The sequence below is a fragment of the Aegilops tauschii genome, chromosome 6, assembly GCF_002575655.3.
Source record: "Aegilops tauschii subsp. strangulata cultivar AL8/78 chromosome 6, Aet v6.0, whole genome shotgun sequence".
NCBI lineage: Eukaryota > Viridiplantae > Streptophyta > Magnoliopsida > Poales > Poaceae > Aegilops > Aegilops tauschii.
The window spans coordinates 53,478,974-53,505,113 of NC_053040.3; the positions used below are offsets into that span (position 1 = coordinate 53,478,974).

The 26,140-nt window shown below is 45.9% G+C and overlaps 2 protein-coding genes across 2 annotated transcripts; one reads left to right on the plus strand and one right to left on the minus strand.

Annotated features, from left to right (window-relative positions):
* Positions 1–8,829: 8,829 nt before the first annotated feature.
* LOC109778597 (uncharacterized) lies at positions 8,830–11,920 on the minus strand. Its single transcript, XM_020337163.4, has 3 exons — positions 11,310–11,920; positions 10,083–10,214; positions 8,830–9,687 (listed from the first exon to the last, which is right to left on the minus strand). Exons 1-3 carry the CDS (start codon positions 11,867–11,869, stop codon positions 9,207–9,209), a joined length of 1,173 nt encoding a protein of 390 aa, XP_020192752.4. The 5' UTR covers positions 11,870–11,920; the 3' UTR covers positions 8,830–9,206.
* A 6,485-nt stretch (positions 11,921–18,405) lies between these two features.
* Positions 18,406–23,755, plus strand: LOC109778624 (3-isopropylmalate dehydratase large subunit, chloroplastic). The gene is made up of 13 exons (XM_020337194.4): positions 18,406–18,562; positions 18,651–19,109; positions 19,217–19,285; positions 19,366–19,482; positions 20,024–20,098; positions 20,202–20,279; positions 20,360–20,455; positions 20,619–20,668; positions 21,337–21,391; positions 21,480–21,611; positions 22,522–22,569; positions 22,646–22,804; positions 23,374–23,755. The coding sequence occupies exons 1-13, from the start codon at positions 18,509–18,511 to the stop codon at positions 23,512–23,514; spliced, it is 1,533 nt and encodes a 510-aa protein (XP_020192783.1). The 5' UTR covers positions 18,406–18,508; the 3' UTR covers positions 23,515–23,755.
* Positions 23,756–26,140: the final 2,385 nt, after the last annotated feature.

A 26,140-nucleotide genomic window follows, 5' to 3' on the forward strand; every position in this document is an offset into this window, starting at 1 on the left:
TGGAACGCCTACTAGGCTAGGTCTGCTTCCGGCAGCCCTCGCAACGTGCAGGTGTGCAATGGGCGATGGGCCTAGACCCCTGCGCGCATAGGATTTAGACCGGCGTGTTGACCTCTCTGTTGAGCCTAGGTGGGGCTGCGACGTGTTGATCTTCCGCGGCCGGGCATGACCCAGAAAAGTGTGTCCAGCCAAATGGGATCGAGCGTGTTGGGTTATGTGGTGCACCCCTGCAGGGAAGTTTATCTATTCGAATAGCCGTGTCCCTCGGTAAAAGGACGACCCGGAGTTGTACCTTGACCTTATGACAACTAGAACGGGATACTTAATAAAACACACCCTTCCAAGTGCCAGATATAACCTGGTGATCGCTCTCTAACAGGGCGACGAGGAGGGGATCGCCGGGTAGGATTATGCTATGCGATGCTACTTGGTGAACTTACCATCTACTCTCTTTTACATGCTGCAAGATGGAGGTGGCCAGAAGCGTAGTCTTCGACAGGACTAGCTATCCCCCCTTATTCTGGCATTCTGCAGTTCAGTCCACTGATATGGCCCTTTACACATATACCCATGCATATGTAGTGTAGCTCCTTGCTTGCGAGTACTTTGGATGAGTACTCACGGTTGCTTTTCTCCCTCTTTTCCCCTTTCTATACCTGATTGTCGCAACCAGATGCTGAAGACCAGGAGCTAGAGATCCCGAAGGATGATTCCACGTGGAGTTCGGCTTCGAGGAGTAGTTAGGAGGTCCCAGGCAGGAGGCCTTGCCTTTTCGATCGTTGCTACTTTTGTGCTAGCCTTCTTAAGGCAGACTTGTTTAACTTATGTCTGTACTCAGATATTGTTGCTTCCGCTGACTCGTCTATGATCAAGCACTTGTATTCGAGCCCTCGAGGCCCCTGGCTTGTATTATGATGCTTGTATGACTTATTTATGTTTTAGAGTTGTGTTGTGATATCTTCCCGTGAGTCCCTGATCTTGATCGTACACATTTGCGTGCATGATTAGTGTACGGTCAAATCGGAGGCGTCACAGCAAGCTTATCAAATCTTGAGGTCAGTACTTCTTGTTCTTGAGCCCAAGTAGCTCCTGCTGCAGCAATGATTTTTGGAGACTAGTCTGTTGGTTTGGATAATTAGGACCGGTTGCTTATTTGTGTGTGTACCGCAGTTGCTTTGCTTTGCTGGGGCAGCAAAATAGTCCCCAAAAATAAGCAACAATTACTAAGCAGACTAGTCCCCAAAAATAAGCAACAACTACTAATAAGCAACCAATGATTTTTGAGCAACTGCCCCAACAAAACTAAGCAACTGCGGTACACAAGGATGCAGAATAGGAGTAACTGAACAATGATATTATTAGGATCAGGAAGTACGCATACACATGGATATTAGCAAGAGGAGCTTACTTTGGTAGCGCACACTCAAGTTTCATGAAATATAGCTAGAATCAAGAAACCATGAGTCCCATGAGTCCCAGTACATCAAAAAATTGCTTGAGACCAACATTACAGTTGCCTGGTTTTATCACCCATTAGAAAATATAGTTTTTCTTTGCCCTTTGTTCCATTGCAGCACAATTTTCTGCCTGCAATCAAACACACAGTTTGCTTACAAATCATATAATTTTTGCCTCAATCAACTATGTACCTTGCCGACAAAAAACTAATTTCCAAGGACTTATTCTGATTTTTTTGGTTGCACTTCTGTTTTAGAATTTAGGTTTTGTTTTACCACAAAAACGTCAGCTGTAAAAGCTTTATGTACTTGCCGACATCTCAACATAATCTTTATTATGAACTAGTTGCAAATAGTTGCAGGTTTTTAATATGGGTTGCCTGGAATTAAACGGAAGGTTGCTTTAATTTTTACCAAATCCATAGGGCCTGGAAACAAGGGAGAGGTGAGGATTTTGTACTCCTCTGAGTGGCTTCTCTTGTGACGGCGTATTTTTACTAAATCCATAGGGCCTGGAAACAAGAGAGAGGTGTGGATTTTGTACTCCTCTGAGTGGCTTCTCTTGTGACGGCGTATTTTTACTAAATCCATAGGGCCTGGAAACAAGAGAGAGGTGTGGATTTTGTACTCCTCTGAGTGGCTTCTCTTGTGACGGTGTCACACCTGATATGGGGATTTGAAGGGGGTTGGGCAGCAATTGGATTCGGAAGGCGACTTTCCACTATAAGGATAGAGTAGTTACTTGGATTTCATTAAAATAGTTGCATTTTGTGTGTGTACCGCAGTTGCTTAGTTTTGTTGGGGCAGTTGCTCGGATTCATTTTTGAACATTTTGTTGCATTTCTGCCTTTTCTAATGTAGTTGCTTAGATTTCCTAGGACTGTTGCTTCCTCTTTACTAGAATAGTTTTGCATTTTGTGTTTTTAATTGAGTTGTTTGGATTTCTTGCTAGGCCAGATGAGAAGTTGCATGGGGAGGGGGTTCAGATAGTTTCCCACAAAGGTTATTCAAGTTTCTCACATATTTTTTTCTGCCTAAAGTAGTAGATAATCTAAGTACTAATGCTAGGGACAGTTACTTGTTTTTGGCAGGATTTCTGTTCCGAGTTGCTTGGATTGTTTGCTTGTAAGTTTTTTAGATTATCATCTCAGATTTGAATACACATACAGACTGAGAAGAAACATCTAGGAAGTAGTTTCTGATGGCCCTAGAACTAATGTGATGATTAATTTGCATGGTTATTTCGACCGAAGGGTGCAGACTATGAGTAAACTGACCATGATAGTTTTAGGATCAGAAAGTTGGCATACACGTTGGTATTAGCAAGAGTAGTAGCTTAGTTCGGTAGTGCACACGCAATTTTCAGGAAATATAGCTAGAAAACCAATATGGATAACACACAAGCTTCTACTCTCGATGTGGGGTTGTTTGCTGGAATGTGTGCACATTTTGCAACCTCTGGCATTAGTAGTTGTTGCACATCCGCAAAGAGTTTCTCAAACTCAATCATGGGAAATACATGTATAAGTGTAGTTTTCTTTAACCTCTCTTCTCAGTCAAGCTAACAGATAGGTGTTTTTTTGTGAGATGATTGATGGACTAATTCATAGATAAGCTGTACACGACAACAGTCAATGCACACCATGCCTTATTGAAATTGGAAAGGAACTTCTTAAGATTTCTTGATGGAATAAGCTCTTCTTGATTGGATAGGTTGGTTCTGACAAGTGTTCTTTTTGGCCCTGCTATTCCTGGTTGCATGTGTTAGTTAAGAATTTCCTGCTATTCCTGGTTGCATGTGTTAGTTAAGAATTTTCCGTAGTTGCCCATAATCAACCGTACAGTTGTCCAAAACCATGTATCCAGTTGCCCACAATCAACTATACACTTGTCTAAAACCATGTATCCAGTTGCCCAATCCTCATGAACAGTAACATTTCCAAGATCATAATTTGGCTAATATGCAAAGGTTTTAGATACCTTTCAAGTTTGTGTCATAGAGGTGTGTCAAGAATTTATCTCCTCAGGATGGGATCCCTTTGGTATGATCGTAAATACTTGGCGAATAATCATACAGGGGGAGCAAGGTGGAGTTGGTCATAGGGACGTAACTAAAACCATGATCCTTCTCCTCCCAGTCGTGCTCCTCCTCCTCCCAGCTACACGGCTATCGCCCCGATCCTCCTCCCGTCAACGCGCTCCGTGCGAAGCACACCACCGCCCCCACCCTCCACCCTAAAGTAGATGCTAGGGGAGTTGCTTGATTTTTCTAGGACAATTGCTTGGTTTTTCTAGGGCAGTTGCTTTTTTTTATAGAACAGTTTTGCATTTTGTGTCCTTTTGTAGTTGAGTTTGGATTTTTGCTATAACAGATGAGAAGTTACATGGGGGAGGGGGGAGGGGGTAAGATAGTTGTCCACAAAGGTTATTCAACTTGCTCATATGTTTTTTCTGCCTAAAATAGACAATCTAATTAGTAGTGCCAGGGACATTTGCTTGTTTATGCTCCAACAGTTTCCCAATTTTTTGGTTTCTTTGTAATTGAGTTGCTTTGATCTTCTGCTACAACATATGAGAAGGTAGATGAGAGGGGGGAGTAGATCAAATATTTGTCCATAAAAGGCTATTCAAGTTGCTCATACATTTTTTCCTCTGCCTAAAGTAGATGCTAGGGTAGTTGCTTGGTTTTGCTAGTGCAATTGCTTGGTTTTGCTAGGGCAGTTGCTTGTTTTCTTTTGCTAGAACAATTTTGCATTTTTGTGTTTTATATTGAGTTACAAGCAAAAGGGCCGCTCAACCTGATGCTTCACAGGGCGTAATGGTGGATCAACAGGAGGTACATGTGGTTTTTTCAGATATTTTTTTGATGAAACGATGAAGATGAAGAAGGAAGGCAACCGAAACGGGCAAAGAGAGGTGGATAGGAAGTAATTCTAAAAAACAATGTATTAGTTGCATCACACGATAGAGGGAGTTACTCCTATTCTAAAAAATACAGTATTAGTAGATTAAGTTGCATCGGAATATATATGGAGCTGATCAGTTCACATCAACAGATGCATAAAAATGCCTGGAAGACATTTTTGTTTTTTTAATAGTTTCCCATGAATCACACTATACTTGCCTATGTTAGAGAATATATATATGCATTAGTGCCACCTATATATGTTGTCTCTACTTGTTGTTTTTGTGGGTTTTTTTCGTCACAAGGGTTGCCTGATATTACTGCAATGAGCTTATGGGGCAGCAACCTCTCTTTTAATGCATGGCACTAGTTGCTTCAAATTTTACAATAGTTGTCTGAAATCATAGCAAAGTTGTTGCATGCTTTTTTACTTTTGCATAGGGGATGCATGCTATTTTTTACTGCACGGAACTCATATGGGGCAATAGACCTTTTCTACATGCCTTATAGTAGTTGGACTCATTGGATGGTTAAAAGTGTTAGAGAGGTCGATTCCGATATTTTGGGGCGTTTTGGTGAGCCATGTTGGAGTTGTCCTTATGGTAGGCGATTTAGAGGTGAAGATAGTCAATTGGTAGTCATGGTAACCAACTTACAAGGATCTTCCATTTGATAGGTAGTCATACTAGGGTGGAAAAGGAGTTGCTTTTATATAGCATTAAAGTTGCCTCTGTAACACATAAAGTTTCTCGAAAAAAAAGTTCGTCAAAACCTACTCATATGGGATCTAGTTTTGAAGAACTCGTTGTGAGAAACCCAACGGTGAAAACGGATTTGAATTTTGAAATTCTAATCAAAAGTTACAAGTTTTTAAAAATTTTGATCCTCTAATAAATGCAGGTGGGATAGTTATACGCGCACATACGGGTTCTTTTTTTGGTTGTCCTGGCTGGCACGTGGGAAGGTCCTTTCTTATATGGGAGAACGCTCGCTCCCGCATATGAGCGCACGGGCGCCACCGAGTCGGTTCCATATTTTTCATCCTTAAATTCTTTTGAAAGTATAGAAAAACTCAATCCCCGAACTAATCAAACCAGATAATTTTCGTCCCTGATAACACTTCAGGCGGTTTGAGTATGATGTGGACCTGGTTTTGACTAGCACTGGCCACGTGGCCCAGTTTGACCGCCACGTCTCTTAAGCTTAGGTTTCGGGAGCTGATAGACGCCTGTAGCTGCTCCTTCATCGCACGAAGCTCAGCGCTTGGAAGCAGTCTGAGCTGGCGGGCGGCCATGGCCGAACCACCGAGTGCGCCGGTTGAAAGTGCTTGATCAACAAGCGCACGCCGGTTGAAAGTGCTTGATCAACAAGTACTGTGAGCGGCGTCGAGGCTGTGCAGATTTTTGACCAGACGGCAGTGGTGGGGGTGTGGGGCAAACCATAGCGCGCGGCGGCGAGGTCAACCAGGGCGCACGGCGGCGTTGCCAGCCTGGTGTCGCATGCGCGTTCCCTCCGGCCATGGCATTGGCTTGCTAAGGTTGGCCGAGGATGTGCGTGTGGTTGACTAGGAGAGCTTCCGGCTTGCTTGTGTTCGTGCAGCTGGCTAGCTGTGTTGTTGGCGTGCTTGCTGTGTTCGTGCGTACGGGTACGGCCTCCATGTGCATGGCTGGGCGTCGGCGGACTGCAAGAACGGCGATGGCGGCTAATGAATTCGGACGCGTCCCCGTGAGTTTCTTGCCGAGCTGGAGGTGCTCGGCAGCCTCAGCCAACGCAACCTCGCCCGCCTGCTAGCTCGAGCTCGGCCCCCGTGTGCGTTACCTCGAGCTCGGCCACGGGCCACCTTGCGTGCCACCTTGAGCTCGAACGAGACGGCGGCGGAGGTGGCATGGAGTGACACGCGTGGATGGGCACGCACAGGTCGACGAGCGGCGCCAAGGCCGGCTGCCGGTGAGGCACCTGGAACGACGCGAGGGCTCGGCTGTACCACGACAGCTTGACATCTCCGGGTACGGCGGCTGGCATCCCTGGCCGCCATACGCCTCACGGAGCAGACGGGCATGCTGAACGGGGTCGCGGCGCTCACGTACAGCCGGCATGGTGCCCCTGGCTGCGGACGAGCTGGCGCGCGCCGGCGTGGGAACACCTTCTCGCCCGTTTGCTACAGTGGCGTGGCGGTCAAACCGGGCCATGTGGCCAGTGCTAGTCAAAACCAGGTCCACATCAATACTCAAACAGCCGGAAGTGTTATCAGGGACGAAAATTATCCGATTTCATTAGTTCAAGGACTGAGTTTTACTGCTTTCGTAATTGAGGGATGGTTTCTATACTTTTGAAAGAATTCGAGTATGAAAAATATACTTATCCCAAACATCAATGGACATCCGACCGGGCCCGGTCATCCAACTATGTCTCTCGAACCAGGCAGTCATGCTGCAATCCATTTTCTTTTGTATACTCCGAAATATTGATCAAGAATGCATCAGGAATCAAGAAATAAATATTCAAGTGAACAATATTTCAAATATAATAACTCAAATTTCAATTCTATTTGTTCTCACACATGTTCTAGTTGTACCTATGAACCGCTCACAAGTGCTCCACTGGATCATTCTGAAGTTGTGTATGAGTTGCTTGATTGCGAATTTGATGATGCATCTAGAGAATTTGTTCAAACGCCGCCGCATTCTGCTCTGGAAGCTGGATATGGTCACACATCTGTTCAATATTCAGAACTTGGTGAACTACTCATCCTCATCTTTCATAATCATGTTATGCATGATCACACAAGCTATCATCATCTCCCACAATGTCGCTCGATCCCATTGCTTAGTAGGTCTTGTAAAGAAGGTTTGCAGCACTCCAAATGCCACATTCACATTCTTGTTTTGTAACAAAGTTAGTTTTTTGTTATCTATGGGATCGAAGATGGTCTTGACAAAGGTCAGATACCATCATAAAGATAGCACCCCATGTTGTGCTCATTCCAATTGATGGTATAGTTGTATGTAGGAGCTTCGCCTGCATACAACCGTACAAGCAAGTCCAAAGGTCTTGTGATACAACTACTTCAAGATTGATGGCGAACTTTTTATGATGGCCCTGGTATTGGCCTTGTTGAGCATATGGGTACTTCTTCCATTTTCAGTGCATGTAATCCAGAGATCTGAGCATGCCTGGAAACCCTCTTGATTCTCCAAGTACCTTGAGCCTTGTTGTGTCTTTGGTACTTGGATCTCTCAAGTACTCCAATACAAACACCTTGACCACTACAGCAGCAAATCTGACCATGGTTTCGAGGCATGTGCTCTCAGACATGCAGAGATACTCATCTCACTGGTCTGTGGTTATGCCATACGTAAGCCTCCACATAGCAGTCGTTCACATCTGGAGACCAGAGAACCCAATGCGGCCAACGACATCCCTATTCAGCTTCAAGTAATCATCAGAGGCCCCGACACCTTCCATGATGTGCAAGAAGAATGGTCCATGCATCTGATATCGACATTGGAAATAGTGGTCGAATAGTGCATCGGGGGCAATGTACTCATCAGGGATATCAACATGCCCCCGTGTCTGACGCCGATTGAACACTCGATGTCCTTTTTTGAACCCTTGAAGTTGAGAACATGCTCCTCAGCACGCTCCATTTCTTCAAGAATCGCCATCATTGTCGCAATCCCATCCTCATCTTTGTCATCATGCGACGAAGACAAATCCATGAACTCGACATAGAAGTACTCCTTGTCTGAATCCATTGTGTTTGCTTCAAAGTAAACAACAAGAACATAAAAAAACTGCACTATGGCATTTGTTCTGACAATTATCGGGCGTGGTGCTTTAGATGGCGTCAGTAGGGGCGGAGGGTACCTGGGTGGTGACCAGATCTGGGGTAGTACGTCAGTGGCACCCAGGAAGGCCTGGGTGATGTCCCGGGGGTCCTGCAAGGCTTGACAGCATGGGGGGTCTATGGCGGCGGTGGCAGTCTTCATGAGCAGAGAATGAGAGTGGAGAAGGGCATGATTATGAAAAATGTGGCTCTGAGTGGGGTTTAGGTGGGACATGGGTGTCGGAGTCCGACGTGGTCGACGTCCAGAGTTCCCCGAAGCTCCCACCGATTTGGGGCCTCGGGGATTTTGGATGTTTGGACTAGTCCGGCCCAATTTGGTGAGTCGCGTTGGATGCCTAGAAAGTTCTAGGATCATCGGGTCTGGACATTTTGGGGCGATTTGGTGAGTCCCCTTGGAGACGCCCTAAGTGGGCTATGGACTTGCTAATCCTCACTAATCCCCTCCCTGAATTTCAGGGTGTGAGCCTTCCATTCCCTTCTCTTTCGCATCAGATATTGCCACCTCATCATGTAACTTTTATTTTGTAGATTGGTCTCTAGCTGTAGGAAAGCTCTTATCCAAGTGAGTGGAGGCCCTTTTATTTATAGGATATAGTTTTCGAAATTCTGGCCATGTTACATCGGTGCCCTTGACTTTATTGAGTTTTTGACATGCCAGGGGAAGGGAGGAAAACTGCCAAGGCATCTAATCACCCTGTTATTGTTTCATGCGCTTGTTGTTCTTGCAAATTCTGTAGATGTGCTAGTTCAGTGTTCCATATGTGAACTTCCGCATATAAGATCAAGATCAATATTTCTACCACAGCTGTAAAGTAATTTATATCTGAATAAACGACATCAAAAATTGCTAATTAGTCTAACAGAGGCTACAACTATGTATAAGTAAATCAAATTAACGACGGGCAACCAGACATAAATCATGCTAGCTACTTCTCTACGTACGAAATCGACTATGAGAACGAATAATCCAGATCATTCCTTGCATATGGCCGTCCTTCTAGCTATCACTTCGATGATGAGAAGAGAAGATGCCGTCCAAGCTGATGGCCGTGCTACCGCCGGAGTTGAACATGACGTCGGCGAGATCCAGCGCCGGGTAATCCGTGTCCCTCGCTGCGGTGGACACGCTCGTCTGCACGCCGGCGCCGGAGCCCGCTGCCACAACGCCCTGGAAGCTTGCCGGCATCCAGCCGACGCCGAGGTGCATTGATGTCGACACCGCCGCCTGGTCGGTCTGTGTCATGAAGTGGTCCGCAGGGGCGAGGCCGGAGCCTGTCGCGGCGGTCGGAGAGTTGGTAGCGGTGGCTGTGGCGGTGGCGGTGGCGGTGGGAAAGTTGAGCAGCGGGGTGGTGGAGGTGAGGCAGCTGTGGCTGCCGCAGTACGTGACCTCGTACATGAAGGGGTCGTCGTCCAGGCGCTGCACCTTCTTCTTGGCGTCGCACCCGTAGTAGTTCTTGTGGGTGCACCGGTAGTAGCTCCTGTTGGTTACACCATGGACGCAGTTTGATCATCACAAACTCAGATTGTCACGTATACTATGCAAAGCCTATTAATTTGCAAATTGCAAACATGCACATAGTGTTTGCACGAATGTTGGGTTAAGTAATTAAGTACTCCTTTTTGGTCAAACTGAGAGCAAAATTTAAGTTGAAGTAGTGTGCTACTGAAATCTGCAGTCATAATTCTGGAAGTGTGTACTACACTGTACACTCTATTACGCTCCAGAAATGTCCAGTCTTCCATGAAATTACGGAGTTGCTGACTAATCAGGTAGTGAATATATTTACTGTAAAGCGGAAAATTATGGAACAAACTGATTTGAAATGTAATTGGCCCCCCATAGACGGAAGTTGATAAGTAGCCATTTTGTTACCTGGGGAACCTGGAGCCGAGGATGTCCTTCTGGCCGTACTTGCGCCACGTGTAGCCGTCGTCCGGTGGAAGCTCGGTGTTACCCATCCGGTGTGCCGGCACCAACATCGTCTCCCTGTGCCCGCTGTCCCTCCTAAAACATACAGTATTATTTAATTAATACTCCCTCCGTCTCGTAATATAAAAATGTTGTAGACACTACATTAATATAAAAAACGTTCTTATATTATGGGACGGAGTGAGTATTAATTAGTAGTATTCTAGGAAACTCAAACAAATTTACAATTTCTTGCACAAACTAGCTAATTAGGTCTTTAATTGATTAATTATTTCATTCTCAAAAATAATATTGGGTTGGCTATTGAACAGCTGTCAAAAAAATGATGAATTCAGTTGAATTTCTCTCAATATCCAACGGACCACGGTTTTCTTCTTCCTCATTCAACACCTGCTCGTCGACCCGCCCTCCGATGTCGGTAAAATCGCCTGCTCCCGCCACATGCAGTGCTCGCCCCCACCAATGTGTAGCCGTTGCCCCAGCATTTCCTCTAACCCCGACATGATTCGGTCGCTGATGACCCTCCCCCACCCCCACCTGAATCCGTCAACTTTAGACTCCCCACACCCCACTACCGGTGACGCCCGCTAACACGTTGTACGTCCTCAGCTCCGGATCACTCTTGGCTCGGCCTCACTAACATCACCACTTCTCACCAACGCTTGCCCTTTGGGCGCTGTCTCCGCCTCGGAGGTGCACATATTCGACCGACGTGTGATTTTTTTTAAGCGAGGGTTTTGGCGAGCTCCCTTCGAAAAGTTTCAGCCCTCGTACAATTCCTTATTTCCACTATATGAAAAGGCGGGGCTCTCGTTGGTTCCTAAAAGAAAGCAAGCGCATGAAGAATAGCCAACACGACTAATTATAAGTCATAGATCCTCACCGAGTCTTATACTAATCTCCCCATATACCCGACATAATTAAAAGTGCATGCTTCGGGTCGCCGTGTAAACCCTCGTGTCGTCTACCTTCCCCGTAGCGCCCGACGACTTGGCCAGAAATTCGCCCCTACCTCGCTGTCGCAGAGAACATTCGCTGCGCGCGCGGGACTACGAAAGTTTCCGAGCCATGACGTGGTAAAAGGTCCCCGTGTTTGAACCGTTGACCCACAAAATCTAACGACGACGGACGACAGTGCCGTACGTGGTACGTACGGGCTCACGCACGTACCTCCTCCTGCCCTGCCGTGGCTGGGCCGTCGGCGGAGATCTGGACGACGCCAGCCTCCTCATCGGGCCGCCGGAGGTGCCCGCGACGTCCGCAGCCGAGCGCACCGCGTGTGGTGGCGCTCGCGCACCGGCCAGCATGTTGAACGGCTCCTGCAGACGCGTCGCGGTTTCCCCGAGAAGCTGGCTGGCGCCGGCTGCTTCCTCCGTGCTGCGCGGGCGCAGGAGGTCCAGCGGCCCGCCGCCGTCGAGCGGACGCGCCGCGGCCACGTTCACGGCGCCCACGCCGTGGTGCTGCAGCATGCGGATGGCCGTGTTGTAGGCGCGGACAATGCCGTAGCATCGCGCGGCGAGGTAGGCCGGGTCGTTCTGGGCCGCGGGGAGGTCGCCCATGAGCTCCCCGGCGAGCCGGAAGGCGTCCCCGATCTGCGACAGCACGTCGTCCATCCCTCCTGGCAGGTCGCCGCCGTGGATGGCCGCGATGCCTTCCCTTAGACGACGATCGAGGTGGCCGAGTGGTGGTGCAAACGGAGGACCGCCTGAGTGCGGCGCAAGGACGTGCATGAAATTGCGCTGAGATTTCGCGCTACGAGGTTGGGCAAAGTGGGTGCAAAGATTTTGCGTTACGCGTACGGGTTATATAAGTGAGGGAACCACGGCACCATAAGCAGTATAGGAAACAGCGTGGCACGTACTTGGTTAGCAGACTAGGGCGGGTACCGGAGAAAGAACGGGTCATTGGTCAGTGAGGGGACTAGATCAATTTACTACTAGCTTAATAATGTTGGCTATTGCTGGTCGGGTGGTCATTTTCTCACTACGGCTTGCATGGTTTGGGTCATGGGGAAGACCTTGAAAGTTGAAAGGGGCATTCCAACACATGGAAGGGTCTTAGTTCCAGCATCTAGTTTTCTTCACTCCTTTGGCCAAGGACTTCTCGAAGGTGTTTTTGTTGTTCAGCCTTTTTCGTTTGTATAAGATTTCCGCAAACTAAAAAGACTGACTGGCGCGGACGACAACACCACTAATATATATGTGATCTTTGTTCAGAACGAAGACACAAGTAGGCCCGGGCTTTCAACTAATAAAGTGCAAACCAACACCAGACTGATAACAAAGTTATACATAATTTTAACACTAATTAAACATATAATATATTTTTGGAGCGAGCTCTGAAAGGATAAAGAAACACAGAAATAGAGGTGCTCAACAACAGGTACACAGACTTGAGTATGACAACAAAAGACAGTAAGTGACAGCTATGGAAACTTTTTTATTATTTTAATAAAAGGGGTTTCCCCTGGTTTCACCTTTTTTTGCTCATGGAAAGCAAACCACACAATGTCAGTTAAACAAGCATATATGATGTACCTGGGTGGCAAGCCAGGTTCTAGGCACGGGTTGTTTTCAATTTGGTCAGCTTATTTTGTGGAATGAAATCATCAACATGGGAGAAAACTACAACATACAAATGGAATGGGATGACCACACTTAATCCCATTTGGTGTAATATTTGGAGGCTATCTTGCCCGACAAAGGTTGATTTTTTTTTTGTTTGCCGTACGTTGGCCTCCCATGTCTTGCTACCCTTGCCAATAGGCACTTTAAAGTTTCACCCAAATGCCCCTCTTGTTGTGCTGCCCCAAAGCACTTGTTGTTTCTATGTAAAAATATAGCTAGGGGTGTTTGGAAAAGGATATAGATGGCCAAAATTATTAATAGAGCCTATGAGGTTGACTGTGTTGGTGAGGCGGTGCAGGAATTCTTACTTTTATTGTCGTACCAGGATTTCTCCAGTTTGGGTCTTCTGAATGCTCGGGAGATGATCGTAATTACGACCTGGTATTTATGGTGGGTAAGTTGTAAATTAGTTTGTGGGGGGGTAGTTCAAGATGCTTTTCCTATAACGACAAACTATGTTATCGCGTCCTATCCAAAGGCTACCATGAGAAGAGAGGGGTGGATCTACCCCCCTTGGGTTTTGTCAAACTTAACGCTGATGCTTCTTTTGATCAAGACTTGCTTAGGGGTATGACAGGAATGGTCTTGAGGGATCATAAAGGAAACTTCATCGCTGGAGGGGATGGAAAGATCGAGGGTTGTGCAGACATCCTTGCGGCTAAAGCTTTGACGCTCAGATTCGGTCTTGCCCTTGCGCAAAAGGGTAGGATGCAACCGACTCGTTACTAATTTTGACAACCTAGAGGTTATTGACACAATGAAAAAGAGTGGTCATTCTTAGGGGGCGGCGACGATTTTCAACGATTGCTATCATTATGTTTGTGACATTGCTATAGCTAGGAACGAGCATTGTAATAGGGAAGCAAATAAAGTTGTTTATGAGCTTGCTAGCTTGGCTAGATTTTTGTTGACGTTGGATTGATTTGAGGAACCACTGATTAAAATGTACCCTTCCTCATAAATGATGTAACTGTCATTTCCAAATGAATAAAGTTTTGGGTGTTTTGTTTCAAAAGAAAAGAAAAGGTTCTAGGTACTCTAAAGAGTTTTACAACCAAACTTATTACACGAAAAGGGGAATGCTAAAGAAAAGGAAGTACATCAAGAGCAACATGTTTCATCAATTGCATATGAACCATATGGTGCTAGAAAACAGTATTTGATGACTTTCCTCATCAACCGGATTCACCGGAAGAACTAACCCCAAGAAATTTGTCGAAGGTTGAGGGTTTCCTACTACCAAATCAAAAGTGAGGCGGCTGGCTAATCTCGCCCGTCGTCTCATTCCCACTCTAGTTCTGCCCCCTCTCTCCAGATCCTTCACCGAAGTGGTAGCTATGGGCTCCTGCGACGAGCGTTGCGCCTCCACGCGCCCCATGGAGCCCCTGGATCCGGAAGCGAAGAAACGGCGGGATCGCGAGATGTGGGACAAGGCCCAGCGAGATATGCAGGCGCGTCAGCAAGAGCGAGATGGGCGTGAGGGGGATTGAGCATCAAGAAAGTAAAAAAATAAGAAGGCGGCACAACGTTGGCGGTGATAGGAGCTGCAGCACAAGCCTAGGGAGCACTTGCACTACGGGGACCGGGTTGGGGCCCCCCTCACCAAGTGGACCAATAATTAGAGCCCGTGCACAAGCTATTGAAACTGAGGTTACCTCTCTCCTCTTTGAGCTTCCTATGTATCCAAATGAGACATGCCTCAAGTGGAAACCCTTTGCATACTTAGGTACCAAGGAGACAACCATGCAGAAGCTACGGAACAAGGCCAAACTAGGACAAAAGCGGAGCAAGGAGAAGAAGAGGCAGTTCCCACGCATGGTCGGACATCCAGACTCCTACCCGGACAATCTGGCTACCAACCCAGGAGTCCGGGAAGGCAATAGTGGGTTCTCGGTGAATCCGGACCATTCGAGTTCCTACCTAGATCATCTGGCCATTGCCCGAACAATCCAAGTAGCTACTCGGGCAGTCGGCCCTGCTTGCATGCAGCCCGCCCTTAGTGGCTATGTATCCTTCTCTCTCACCCCCAATCCAACTTGTATTATAAATAGACGCCCCCTCGTCCTTCCCAAGGTTAGCAAAGCATACAGATGAACTAGAAGAGAGAGTTTCCTCCTTGTGTCCCCTCTTTGAGGAACAAACCTCCTTGTGGAGAAGGATCTCACCATAGATCATCAAAGCCTCCTTAAGGAGAAGGAACCCTTAAGTGAATCACTAAGACCTTCATCTTCCCTTGTGGATTTGAAGAACTACCCTCCAAGACCTCATCTACTTTAGGGGTTTAGGATGAACTTTACCCTTATTGCTATTTTTCCTTTGGTTTCATGTATCTTGTGGATCTTATATATGTGTATGTGATGAGAATGGATGTGTGATTGGACTTTTCTTGATTGTTTCCCTTTTGGTTTTTGAGTGTTCCTCTTGATCCCCTCCAAGTTGTGAAAGATTGGGCAACCTAGGGGCCTACACTATATAACCACCATACCACCCTCGATGTGGTATGTTGTGCCCCCTCCACCGCCGCCGGGTCCTACCGCCATCATTGGAGAAAGGAGAGGGATCACGGGAGCTCGGGCTCGCGAGCAAGGATGAAAGCGAAATGGAGAGAGTGAGGTAGCGCCCTATCGGAAACATCTTGGTTGAGCCAAGCGTGCGCCTCTGACCAAGGCCATCCCGACCCCACTGTTAATGGCCGTTTCCCAGCGCCATCACCCCTATCGCCGCGTGCGTGAGTTGCCATGTCAAAAACAGCTTAAAAAATTGCTCAATGTTTTTTGCCACTGTCAAGCGGTGTGTGCGGTGAAAAATGCCATGAATTGGAAAGTGTTGGTTTTCTGTAAATCAGGACACGCATATGGTGGTTTTACGCATGTGACTCCTAATTCTAGGAATCTTCTGACATGTCTCACCGTGTATAAAAAGTAAAGATGCCAGTTAATGTACCCGACTATGCAAATAGGATTAATGTTTTAAAGGAAAAGCTCATAGTCCTTTGTGTTAATTCGTGAAGAAAGGCCTACCCCGCCGCGAACGTCCTCTCCTCAGCCGTGGGCATGCGAGGGGAAGCCGACGTCATCCGAGACCGTGCGTCCACGCTTGGGCCGAGGCGCGTCTCGCGGGAGCGGCGCTGCCCCAACGGCCAAACTGCCTCCATCATGCACACGGCGCTGCGTCGTGCTCGTCAACAACGAATGGGCAAGGTCCGCGAGAGCCGCCGCCGCGCCGCTCACCACCCTCGCTGGTTCGCTAGTCAACGCGCGGCGTCCCCTGGTCACTGCGAACCTCGGAGTGGTGCTCCGGCCGCCGCTGCCCTGTTGGCGCCCGTGCGTGCTCTACGCTAGCAGCTTCAGTCAACGCATGCGTGCATGCACTGGCACTGGAGCGTGCGTCCGTGCACCTGCACTACAGCCGCTCCCTTGGTGACTGCACACCTCGGCGCGTGCGTGCGTGCACCGGCACTGGAGCAACGCTAGCGGGCGAGCTCGGCGCGCGGCAGAGAGAGGAGCTACGGGCATCCGCTGCTCCACGCCTACCTCGCCAGCGCTCCATGTAGAGGTGGATGAACTGGTGCTGCTCACGCTCATCACCGAGAGGAAAAAGATTGGTGCCCAAAAGCTGTTCGATGGATTGCCTCGTTGAAAAAGTGATATGAAGAAGAAGGCCTTCTAGTCATTGACAGATGGGGCCCGCGTCTTATTTGCCACATCACTCAATCAACATTTTTGGTCTTCGCCACGTCAGCCTGACAGGTGGGGCCAACTTGTCAGTTTCAGTGTTTTCGCACGTTTATCAGACAATCAGTGCTCTATGTTATAGATTAGGCGTGAAATTAATGGTTTTTCACACTGGTTTAAATTTGATACTAAATTGGTACCCTAGTCCAAATATGATGGTTTCAGGTAAATAACTCGAATGCGGAGGAGCTCGTGGAGTAGCCTAGCCGCCCTCACCGCCATCTGAATCGTTGGACAAACTACGGCGGGATCCCCAGCCCCCCACTCCGGTGTGTGTGGATATGCACGTGGGCGTATGTGTGGCCACGGGCCAGCCAGTGACGCACTGACACGAGTGAGACGGCCATACAGACCCAGTGGAGGCCTTGAGAAGGCGTAGGGGTCAAGTTAGCAAATCTGCCAACGTAGGGGCCAAGGGAGCCTGATCTTATAATAAAACTTTAATAAAAAAAGCTCCAAATGGAGCTAGCTCACCACGTATGAATCTTTGGCTCTTTGCTACTGGCTTCTGCGTGTGGCGCTAGGAATCCCAAAGCTGAAAAAAGCGTATTTCGTTCTCTTTTGTACTATGTTAAAGAATAAAACACAAACCGTGTTTGGTATTAATTCGCATAATCTTGGTATTCTGTTGGATTTAATCTGAGCTAAAGCTAGGAGATACTACAAAATCAATCCTTGTCCAAGTAAGTCCTTCACCTTCAACGCGAGGTGTTTGTGGATTTTTTTTTCAATAAGTCCGTGAAGAATTTGATAGCATTGGACCATGTGAATAATTTGATAGCATTTATACGTCTGGTCATGTGGTTATATCTACAATATATCAATATATAACTAGGATTTTTCATGTAAAATGATCATGAAGAAAAAAGGTGTACTTATAATTTACCCTAAAACACTGCTCAAAGTTACCATTCAAACTTAATAATTGTTGCTGATATAAAAATACTTATTGACCGTGGCTATATTTATTCAAATTCTCTCAAAAGAAAAAGAAAAAAAATCTGCATATGCACAATTATGCCACCAATAAAACCACAATAGCTACATGTAGAGGAAAAACCCACATCACTAAAGGTCATCCATGACCACCTGATCTCATTCTAACGACTGAAAACACGAACATCCCCTCCCACACTCATCAACCAAGCTCTCGCTTGAATTGACCGCTCCCCTTTCCGCGATACCACGTCGGCACCCCCTGATGGGACATGGCTTTGCATCCTAGCACCAGACGTGCTCTCGGTGCATTTCTCAAAGGACTTGAAAGGTAGTTGCCGCCAGGTGGTCTACGGATCTGGATGCAATTTTTATTATTTTTGGTGTTCGTTATACTGTCATGATTGAAGATGAATAAGTTGGAAGTTTTCTCGCAAAAAAGAACAGTTTCATGCGGGCCGGTTAGATTTCCAATTAAAATGACCAAAAAATGATCAACTTTTTATTGCCTAAAAATGTTTTTTGAGTGTTTTACATCATCCGTTGAAGATGATGTTAACAGTGCATTTGATTTCTCTTTTTTTTTTGAACACTCGACAGGTAGTAGAATGCAATCCCTGTTGTGCAGCAGATACCTCAAACACTCGAACACTCGTGCTCGCCACGGCCGCACTAACCAATGCATGTCATGTTTGTTAGTCTCAAGTCATTAAAAGCATGCACGACCCACATCTTTTATTGATTGATATGTTACGAAACAAGAAACGACGAGGAAGTTAATGTACCGTGCCTAAGTATTTTAGGATTATTTGGTTTTCATAATGTGACTTACATACCTAGACGGAGGGAGTACTAGAATGCAATCCCCGTTGTGCTACAGATACCTCAAACCCATGCGCCACCGTCCATTCCCGATCGGACGGCCAAAACCGAACACGTAACCTCACACACCCTTATATTACCTTCCGCCTGTGACCCCCCTTCGCCCACACGCCCGACTCGTGCTCGCCACGGCCGCACCACCCCCCAATCCCCTCTATTGACCTCAAGGTGTTCGACCGCGCGCGCCGCCATGGCCTCCATCTCCGCCGCCGCCAAGGCCACCTCCGCCGCCTTCGCGCACAAGGTTCCCTTCCTCTCCCCTCCCCTCCCCTCGCCCCCCTCTAGCTTCTCACTCCGCTGACCCCCTCGTCTCCTTCCTCTCCCCGCCGCAGAAGGAGCTCGCCGCGGCGGCGCCGCAGCAGCAGCGCTTGAGCGCGGGCGCCAGTAGCCGGCGCGCGCGGGCCGGGCGCGTACGCGCGGTCGCGACGCCGACCCGCGCGCCGCGCTCCCCCGCGTCCACCGGCTCGGTGAAGAGCCCGATGACGACGACGGAGAAGATCCTGGCGCGGGCGTCGGAGCGCGCGAGCCTGGAGCCCGGGGAGAACGTGTGGGTGGACGTGGACGTGCTCATGACGCACGACGTCTGCGGCCCCGGCACCATCGGAATCTTCAAGCAGGAGTTCGGGGAGGACGCCAAGGTGTGGGACCGCGAGAAGGTCGTCATCATCCCCGACCACTACATCTTCACCAGCGACGAGCGGGCCAACCGGAACGTCGACATCCTCAGGGACTTCTGCGAGGAGCAGAAGATCAAGTACTTTTACGACATCAAGGACCTCAGCGACTTCAGAGTACATGCCTTGCTGATTTCATTCCGTTTAGAGCTTCCTGATTGAGGTTCATTCAAGTAAAAGCAAGATTTGTGTGCTTAAAAAAGATTTGAACTTTTGGGCTGTAGGCAAATCCGGACTACAAAGGTGTTTGCCACATTGCGCTCGCCCAAGAAGGTCACTGCCGACCAGGCGAGGTATTTTTACGAACTACACCAAGTACTGGAAGCTTGTGATTTCGCTGTACATGCTTAACCTGGTTCATGTTGATGTGTAGGTTCTCCTTGGTACTGATTCTCATACCTGCAATGCTGGAGCCTTTGGTCAGTTTGCAACTGGGATTGGAAACACTGATGCAGGTTTTGTGATGGGAACTGGAAAGGCTCTTCTCAAGGTATGCAAGCATGTTAAATTACTTCCGGATCGAATTTGAAAATAGTCTTACCATGGAAACAGATGGGACATATCTTTCTCAGTCTGAGCAATCTTCGGTTCTGTATCTCAGTGATGTGTCAGGGTTTCTTCATTTGTTTCTCACCTTCTGTACATTTTTATATTATATTGTACTAAACTACAGTTTATTGCACGAATATGGAAAATTAAGATGTGCATTTGATGGAATTAACTATAAGTTCCTTTTTGTTTATAAATTATATGCTGGACCATCAAAAAATACTCCATCCAATGCAGAGGTATTAGGTATTTAGGTGTAGTATCCGATTAGCACCATTCAAACAGCAGTTATAGATCTCTTTTCCATTTTTGCATCCTGTATGCTTGTCACATTCTGTATATTTTTAGTGTGATAAATTATTGGTTTTTGAGCATGCTATCTTTTTTCATATCGTGGAGAAACTCTTCTCTATTTCTTTCCTGCGTACAGCGTGTTCCTATGGAAAAAAAATGTGTTTTGATCTGTTTAATCTTATTTTCAGGTGCCCCCAACCATCAGGTTTGTATTAGATGGAGAAATGCCACCTTATTTACTCGCTAAGGATCTGATTTTACAAGTAAGCCAACAAAATAGTCTTGGTTATGCTAAAATTTATTTATTTTGTCAGGAGTTTCTCATTGTAACCGGAATGTCTCATCCTTGGTCATATCTATTTACAGATTATTGGCGAGATATCTGTATCTGGTGCAACATACAGATCGATGGAGTTTGTTGGATCAACAATAGAAAGTCTAACTGTATGTTCCATGTTCATAACTGGGTTAATCTGTTGTTATTTAATGTAAAATTGAGCTTAGTGTTTTCACACACTTGCTAGATGGAAGAAAGAATGACACTGTGCAACATGGTTATCGAAGCTGGTGGAAAGAATGGTGTTGTGCCTGCTGATGAAACTACATTTAAGTACCTTGAGGTATTGAACTACCATCTGAATGTTAATGTTAGGACCGAGGCAGTGTGCTTTCCCCCCCTCAAAGTTTGAGATAACCACTGGGGAAAACAATTTATAGCTACTAGCTAACAATAATTTTATATCATGGTAATTGTGACATCATCTGCCATCCTCTACACTGCAGGGTAAGACATCGGTTGAATATGAGCCTGTCTATAGTGATGCTCAGGCCAGGTGATTACAGTCTCTCCTTGGCTCTTCTCGTTCTTGAGATATGTACATCAATCTAAACAATTTGATTAAAACTATATTTCTCAAACAAACCATCACTAGTTGAATTTGAAATCAATAGTAAGGTTGTCTCTTTTGCATTTTATGGATAAAAAGGTTGGTCCAAAGTCAAGATGAACAAAGTTTCCAGTAAACAATGCTGTTGATTGCAACCAAAGTTTGCATATTGATTAATTATACAGAGAGTAGGGGTCTTGAAATACTTTGTGCAGGGCACTTACAATAAATTTAAATAACTGGTTCTTCACTACTTTCTTCAGCTGATCACAATAATGTGGAACCTGTTAGGCTTGGACATAATTGGCTACCTGTAGTGCTTCTCAGTAGGTGGCATCCTTTGGGAAATTTAGAATGTCATTGTGCAGTTATAAGCTATCCTTCCTGTGTGGCACATAGCCATACAAGGCTGACATTCACAAAATATTGCCCATATTTTCTGATGCCTTGCGTCTGAGAATTTGAATGCTGTTGTCGCGTTTGTGTTTTTTCCTTCTAGGTTCGTCATCAAATGGTCTTTGTGTCATGTTATGAATGGCGTTATGGCATATTGGCATATGTGCAAGCTTTTGATGTCTATTGTTCTAATATTTGATTGACTTTTCTGATTTCAGATTTTACAGTGACTACCGGTTTGATGTATCTAAATTAGAGCCAGTAGTTGCAAAGGTTTGTTAACTACTCTACTCTCTTGCATTTTCTGTATTCTTTTTGATAGTTCCCTTTGTATAATGATGTACTATCCATGAATGTGCAGCCACATTCCCCTGACAACCGTGCTCTAGCAAGAGAATGCAAGGATGTCAAGATTGACCGAGTCTATATTGGTTCTTGCACTGGTGGTAAGACCGAGGACTTTATTGCTGCTGCAAAGGTGTTCTTAGCTTCGGTAAGAAGCTTCAAACCATCTTCTTGTAGCTTGGTGTGATATATAGTCAGGATTATGCTTTCTTTTTATGCATTTTGGCATACAGAGGTCTCGGCTATGTATTTTGGAACTTGCAGAGTACGATTATTCCAATGGTTTTCTACTTGTTTGTTTCTTATAAGTTTTGTACATTGTCTTCCCTCTGTATACTATGAACTCAACAGAGTATAGTTATTAAAATAGGAAGTTTTGTAGGTTTTCTGTAATTAGGCCTGGCAGTGGGCTACATAAGCTTATCCTGCAGTGCTAATGAATAGGCTAGTATTATTATCAGGACAGGTTCGGTATGCACTTTGAATTCGATTGGATCTAGTTTTAGGACTAACTGGTATTGTTTGGGTTAAGGGACACACATATTGTTCTTCTTTTACTGAAAGAGCCTAATGTGGGCCATGTTCGGGTTCAGCTAATTGGTCCCGCATACATGGACAACCATCAATGCACAAATGGCATTAGTGGTTTCATATAGTTATTAGATTATGTAGAACTTTGAAGGCCGTATGGGTTGGCATGTTCTGGGGTAAATGTACAAGGATCAAATTAAGTTGCGCTTCGGTTGAACTTTATATGATTGAGTTGTGACCAAGGACCATTTATAGAGAAAAGTAATGTCATTGTTTGAATCATTATTAGAATTTAGGCATCTGCCTCGCTTTAAGAATTCCAACTTGACTGACTTGTATGGCTGAGCGATATAAAGTACTATCATTACTACTGTAACTTATTTATCAGTATGCAAAGCATTTTGGGCTATCCTATTCATGTAGTTCTTTGTGCTCAATCCTAAATATGCATCTGTCACATATTGCAGTAATTAAATCACACAAATTCATGATTACTTGACTTACTACAAATTGTTTCCTTAATACAGGGCAAGAAGGTTAAGGTTCCCACTTTTCTCGTCCCTGCGACACAAAAGGTGAAAATCTGTGATAAAATATACGGATACAATCATCTTCCAGTTTGTGTTACTAAAAAGAATGTGAAATTTGCAGGTGTGGATGGATGTGTATAGCCTCCCTGTACCAGGATCTGGTGGCAAAACATGTTCCCAGATTTTTGAAGAGGCTGGTTGTGATACACCAGCTAGTCCTAATTGTGGTGCTTGTTTGGGTGGTCCTCGTGATACATATGCGCGGATGAATGAACCTACGGCAAGTATCTTCTAATATTTCTTAATATATTTCTATACACTGGACTTCTGTGTTCTCTGAAGTGTTAAAGTCTGTTAATTTTCTAGATAAGACATTTGACCTTGAATCCTGATAAATGTCTGCTGTCCTAAAAAACAACATCCCCGAACTGTCATATCCCCACATTGTTGGCTAGCTGTAGCTGGCTCCTGACTCCCATCTCTCCTAGGGTTTCAGTTACGGTATAAAATTGCTAGTCGAAGCCACCAGTTTGCTCTAGGCTGCCGTTCTCAAGCATAGTGAACAAAAAATTGCAAACAAAATGCTCCCTCATTAGTTTTGATCCCTACTTAGCAGCAGGCCTTACTACCACATCCCTCTGATTGGGAAGTGGGAACGCACTTACTTGCATGAGATATCACATGTTAGATGTTCATGAAAACTACAACTGCAAATGCTGTAGAATACCATTTTCATGTATTAAGGTAGAGACCTTCATGGTGTGTTAAGAGAAATGTCAAGCGTGCTGCCATTCAGCTTTGTTGACAGATTGTTTTTTGGTGATCTCAAAGTCATGTATTTGGATGCAGGTCTGTGTATCAACGACGAACAGGAACTTCCCTGGCAGGATGGGCCACAAGGAAGGGCAGATCTACCTGGCTTCACCCTTCACCGCGGCGGCCTCGGCGTTGACGGGTTATGTCACGGACCCCAGGGACTTCCTGTCATAGAGATCTCGAAAACAATGAATTTGTGTTGCGGACTGTCCTGTACTGTACTTTTTATTCGTGTTTGAAACTGTAGTTTAGATGTGTCATCTGTGCGTCCGGCTGAGAAATAAGTTACTCAACGAGTAGCAGTTGTAACTGAGAAAGGTTTTGTTGTATGCTTTTTTTTCCCGACATTACTGAGTGTGCTATCAGGAACAAAACATAACTGTTACATCTCCACAGAAAGGACATCATTCCCGAATGATACTGCAGCTGTTGATCAGGAAAAAACATAACTGTTACATGATCTCGTAGCTGTTGATGTCGAACGGCGAATACATCAGAGTACCCATTTCATACTCTTGGACCTGTGCTTCACCATCTTGATCTCTCTCCATTGATTTTGCTGGTACATACCATCTTGCTGGATCAGAGGCGGCGGTGAGGTCGACGATGCAGAGAGGGCCGTTGATGCACTTGAAGCTAAACAACAGCCCGTTGCTCGGCTTTCCTGACAAACAGCAGCGCCCATTCGCCTTTGCTCGAGAACTTGCGAGTTCTGTTCGAAACCAATCCCATTTTATTGTTGAAACTGCTATAGGTGCAAGAGGTACAAGGAGTGAGTGGGAGCTCTAAATGTCGACAGAAACGTGCCAAAGTAAACGAAGAAATAGCCGCTCATCAACCTTTTTTCTTTTGAGAATCCAGTCGCTCATCAACTATGGCTCAACTCTGTCTCTTTGGGAGCTTCGCTTAACACAGGTGGTGGAGCTACACACAAGCTAAACAGTGTCATGTTTATATTTATTCATAGCTACACACATCCAGAAAAAAGAGGGAGAATATATGGTGCACCGGTGCACCAAACTCTGGTAGCACGTTTTAAAGTGTTTGGAAAATTCTGAAAACAAAATAGGACATTCACACAATATCATCGTATTAAAAAAAACAAAATGCAAGCTAAACTTTTTTAAATATAACATGACCATTTTTAAATACAATGAACTTTTTGTAATATACGGTGAACAATTTTTAAATACACATTGAAGTTTTTTGTAATATACAATGAACAAATTTTTGATACACAATGATTTTTTTTATAATGCATGGTGAACTTTTTCATAATATACAATGAACATTTTCTTAATAATGTATTGTGCGGCGAACTTTTTATGTAATACAAAAAAGAGAACAAAAAAAAGGGAAACAGAAAAAATGAAACGAAAAAGGAAAAAAACCAGAACTATACCACTGAAAAATCGGAAGCAAAAAACCACGGAAGAAACGAAAACAAAAACGCAAGAAACAGCAGCGAAGGAACATTACGCGAATCGCATAAGTGGGCCGGCCCAGCTGTAGGATTAGCCCGTGTGAAGATAGCCATTCACAAACCGCAGGGAAAAAAAAAATTCGAATTAGCCATTCACAAACCGCAGGAATTTTTTTTTTTCGAATCTCCCTCCCCTACCCCCGCGCCAAAGTTTCCAGCGCGCTCTTCCTCGCCTCGGATCCCGATTTCCTCCAAACATTTCGCGAAAATTTTCAAGATCCGCCGGCTGTTGGAGCCTTCCGACCAAAAATGGCAGGAAACGCAGATCTTCCGCTTCCTCCACTCCTCTCCAGCCAAAAATTTCCGCCGAAAACTCAAATCTTTTCATCCCCCTCCCTCTCGCTCCCTCCTACCTACCTCCGCTACAAGTACCCATGGAAGATCTTCCCAGTCCCATCCCAAGCTCCAACCCAGCCACCTCGCTGCCTAGGCCTACCCATCACCGTGCCGGCCGGATTTCAAGAGAGCCAGGCAGCACTTCTCTTCTCCGAGATGGCAGTTGACCGCGCCGACAAGGAGAATCTGGCGCCTGCCACCGCCGCCGTCGCCCGTCCTCATGGCGTGGCCGTCAAGAGCTGCAAGCTCAAGCGGCTCGGGAGGGCGCGGAGGCGGGCACCGCTCAGGGACATCACCAACCTCTTCGTTGCGGAGTCCGCGGTCGCCGAGTGGCAGCAGGCCCTGCTCCAGCAGCCGCACGAGGGGTCGCCGGCGGCGGAGCTGGCCGTGAAGAACGGGCCTGCCGGTGGTGCGGTAGCGGTACTGAAGCCTGGCAGATACTTGCTCCGGAAGGAGTTTAGATAGCTACTACCGATTACATGGATTATACTTCTCATCTCATTGTCCAATTATTCGTTGGGCAAGATTTGGTTGGATTGGTTAAAGGAAATGAGCTGCTGAAAGAAAAGAAATAGAAGAAGATGTCAAATTGGATTTTTATTGATTAAACGTGTGTCATTCTGAATCGCAATCTGGAACTCTGCAGTACTAAATATTTTGAGAAATTATACTCGGACTCGACATCTGCTTCTCTAGCTGACATTCGCAAAATATTGCCCATATTTTGTCTTGTGTATTAGAATTCGCATGCTGCTGCCAGCCTTTGTGTTTTCCATCTAGATTTTTCATCATTTGGTCTTTGTGTCATGTTATGAATGGTGCTTTGGCATATGCACAAGCTTTTGATTTAAATTGTTCTCTTATTTGAGTGACTTTCTGTTTTCAGATTTTACAGTGTCTACCAGTTTGATGTGTCTCCATGAATATGCAGCCACATTCCCCTGACAACAATGCTCCAGCAAGAGAATGCAAGGATGTCAA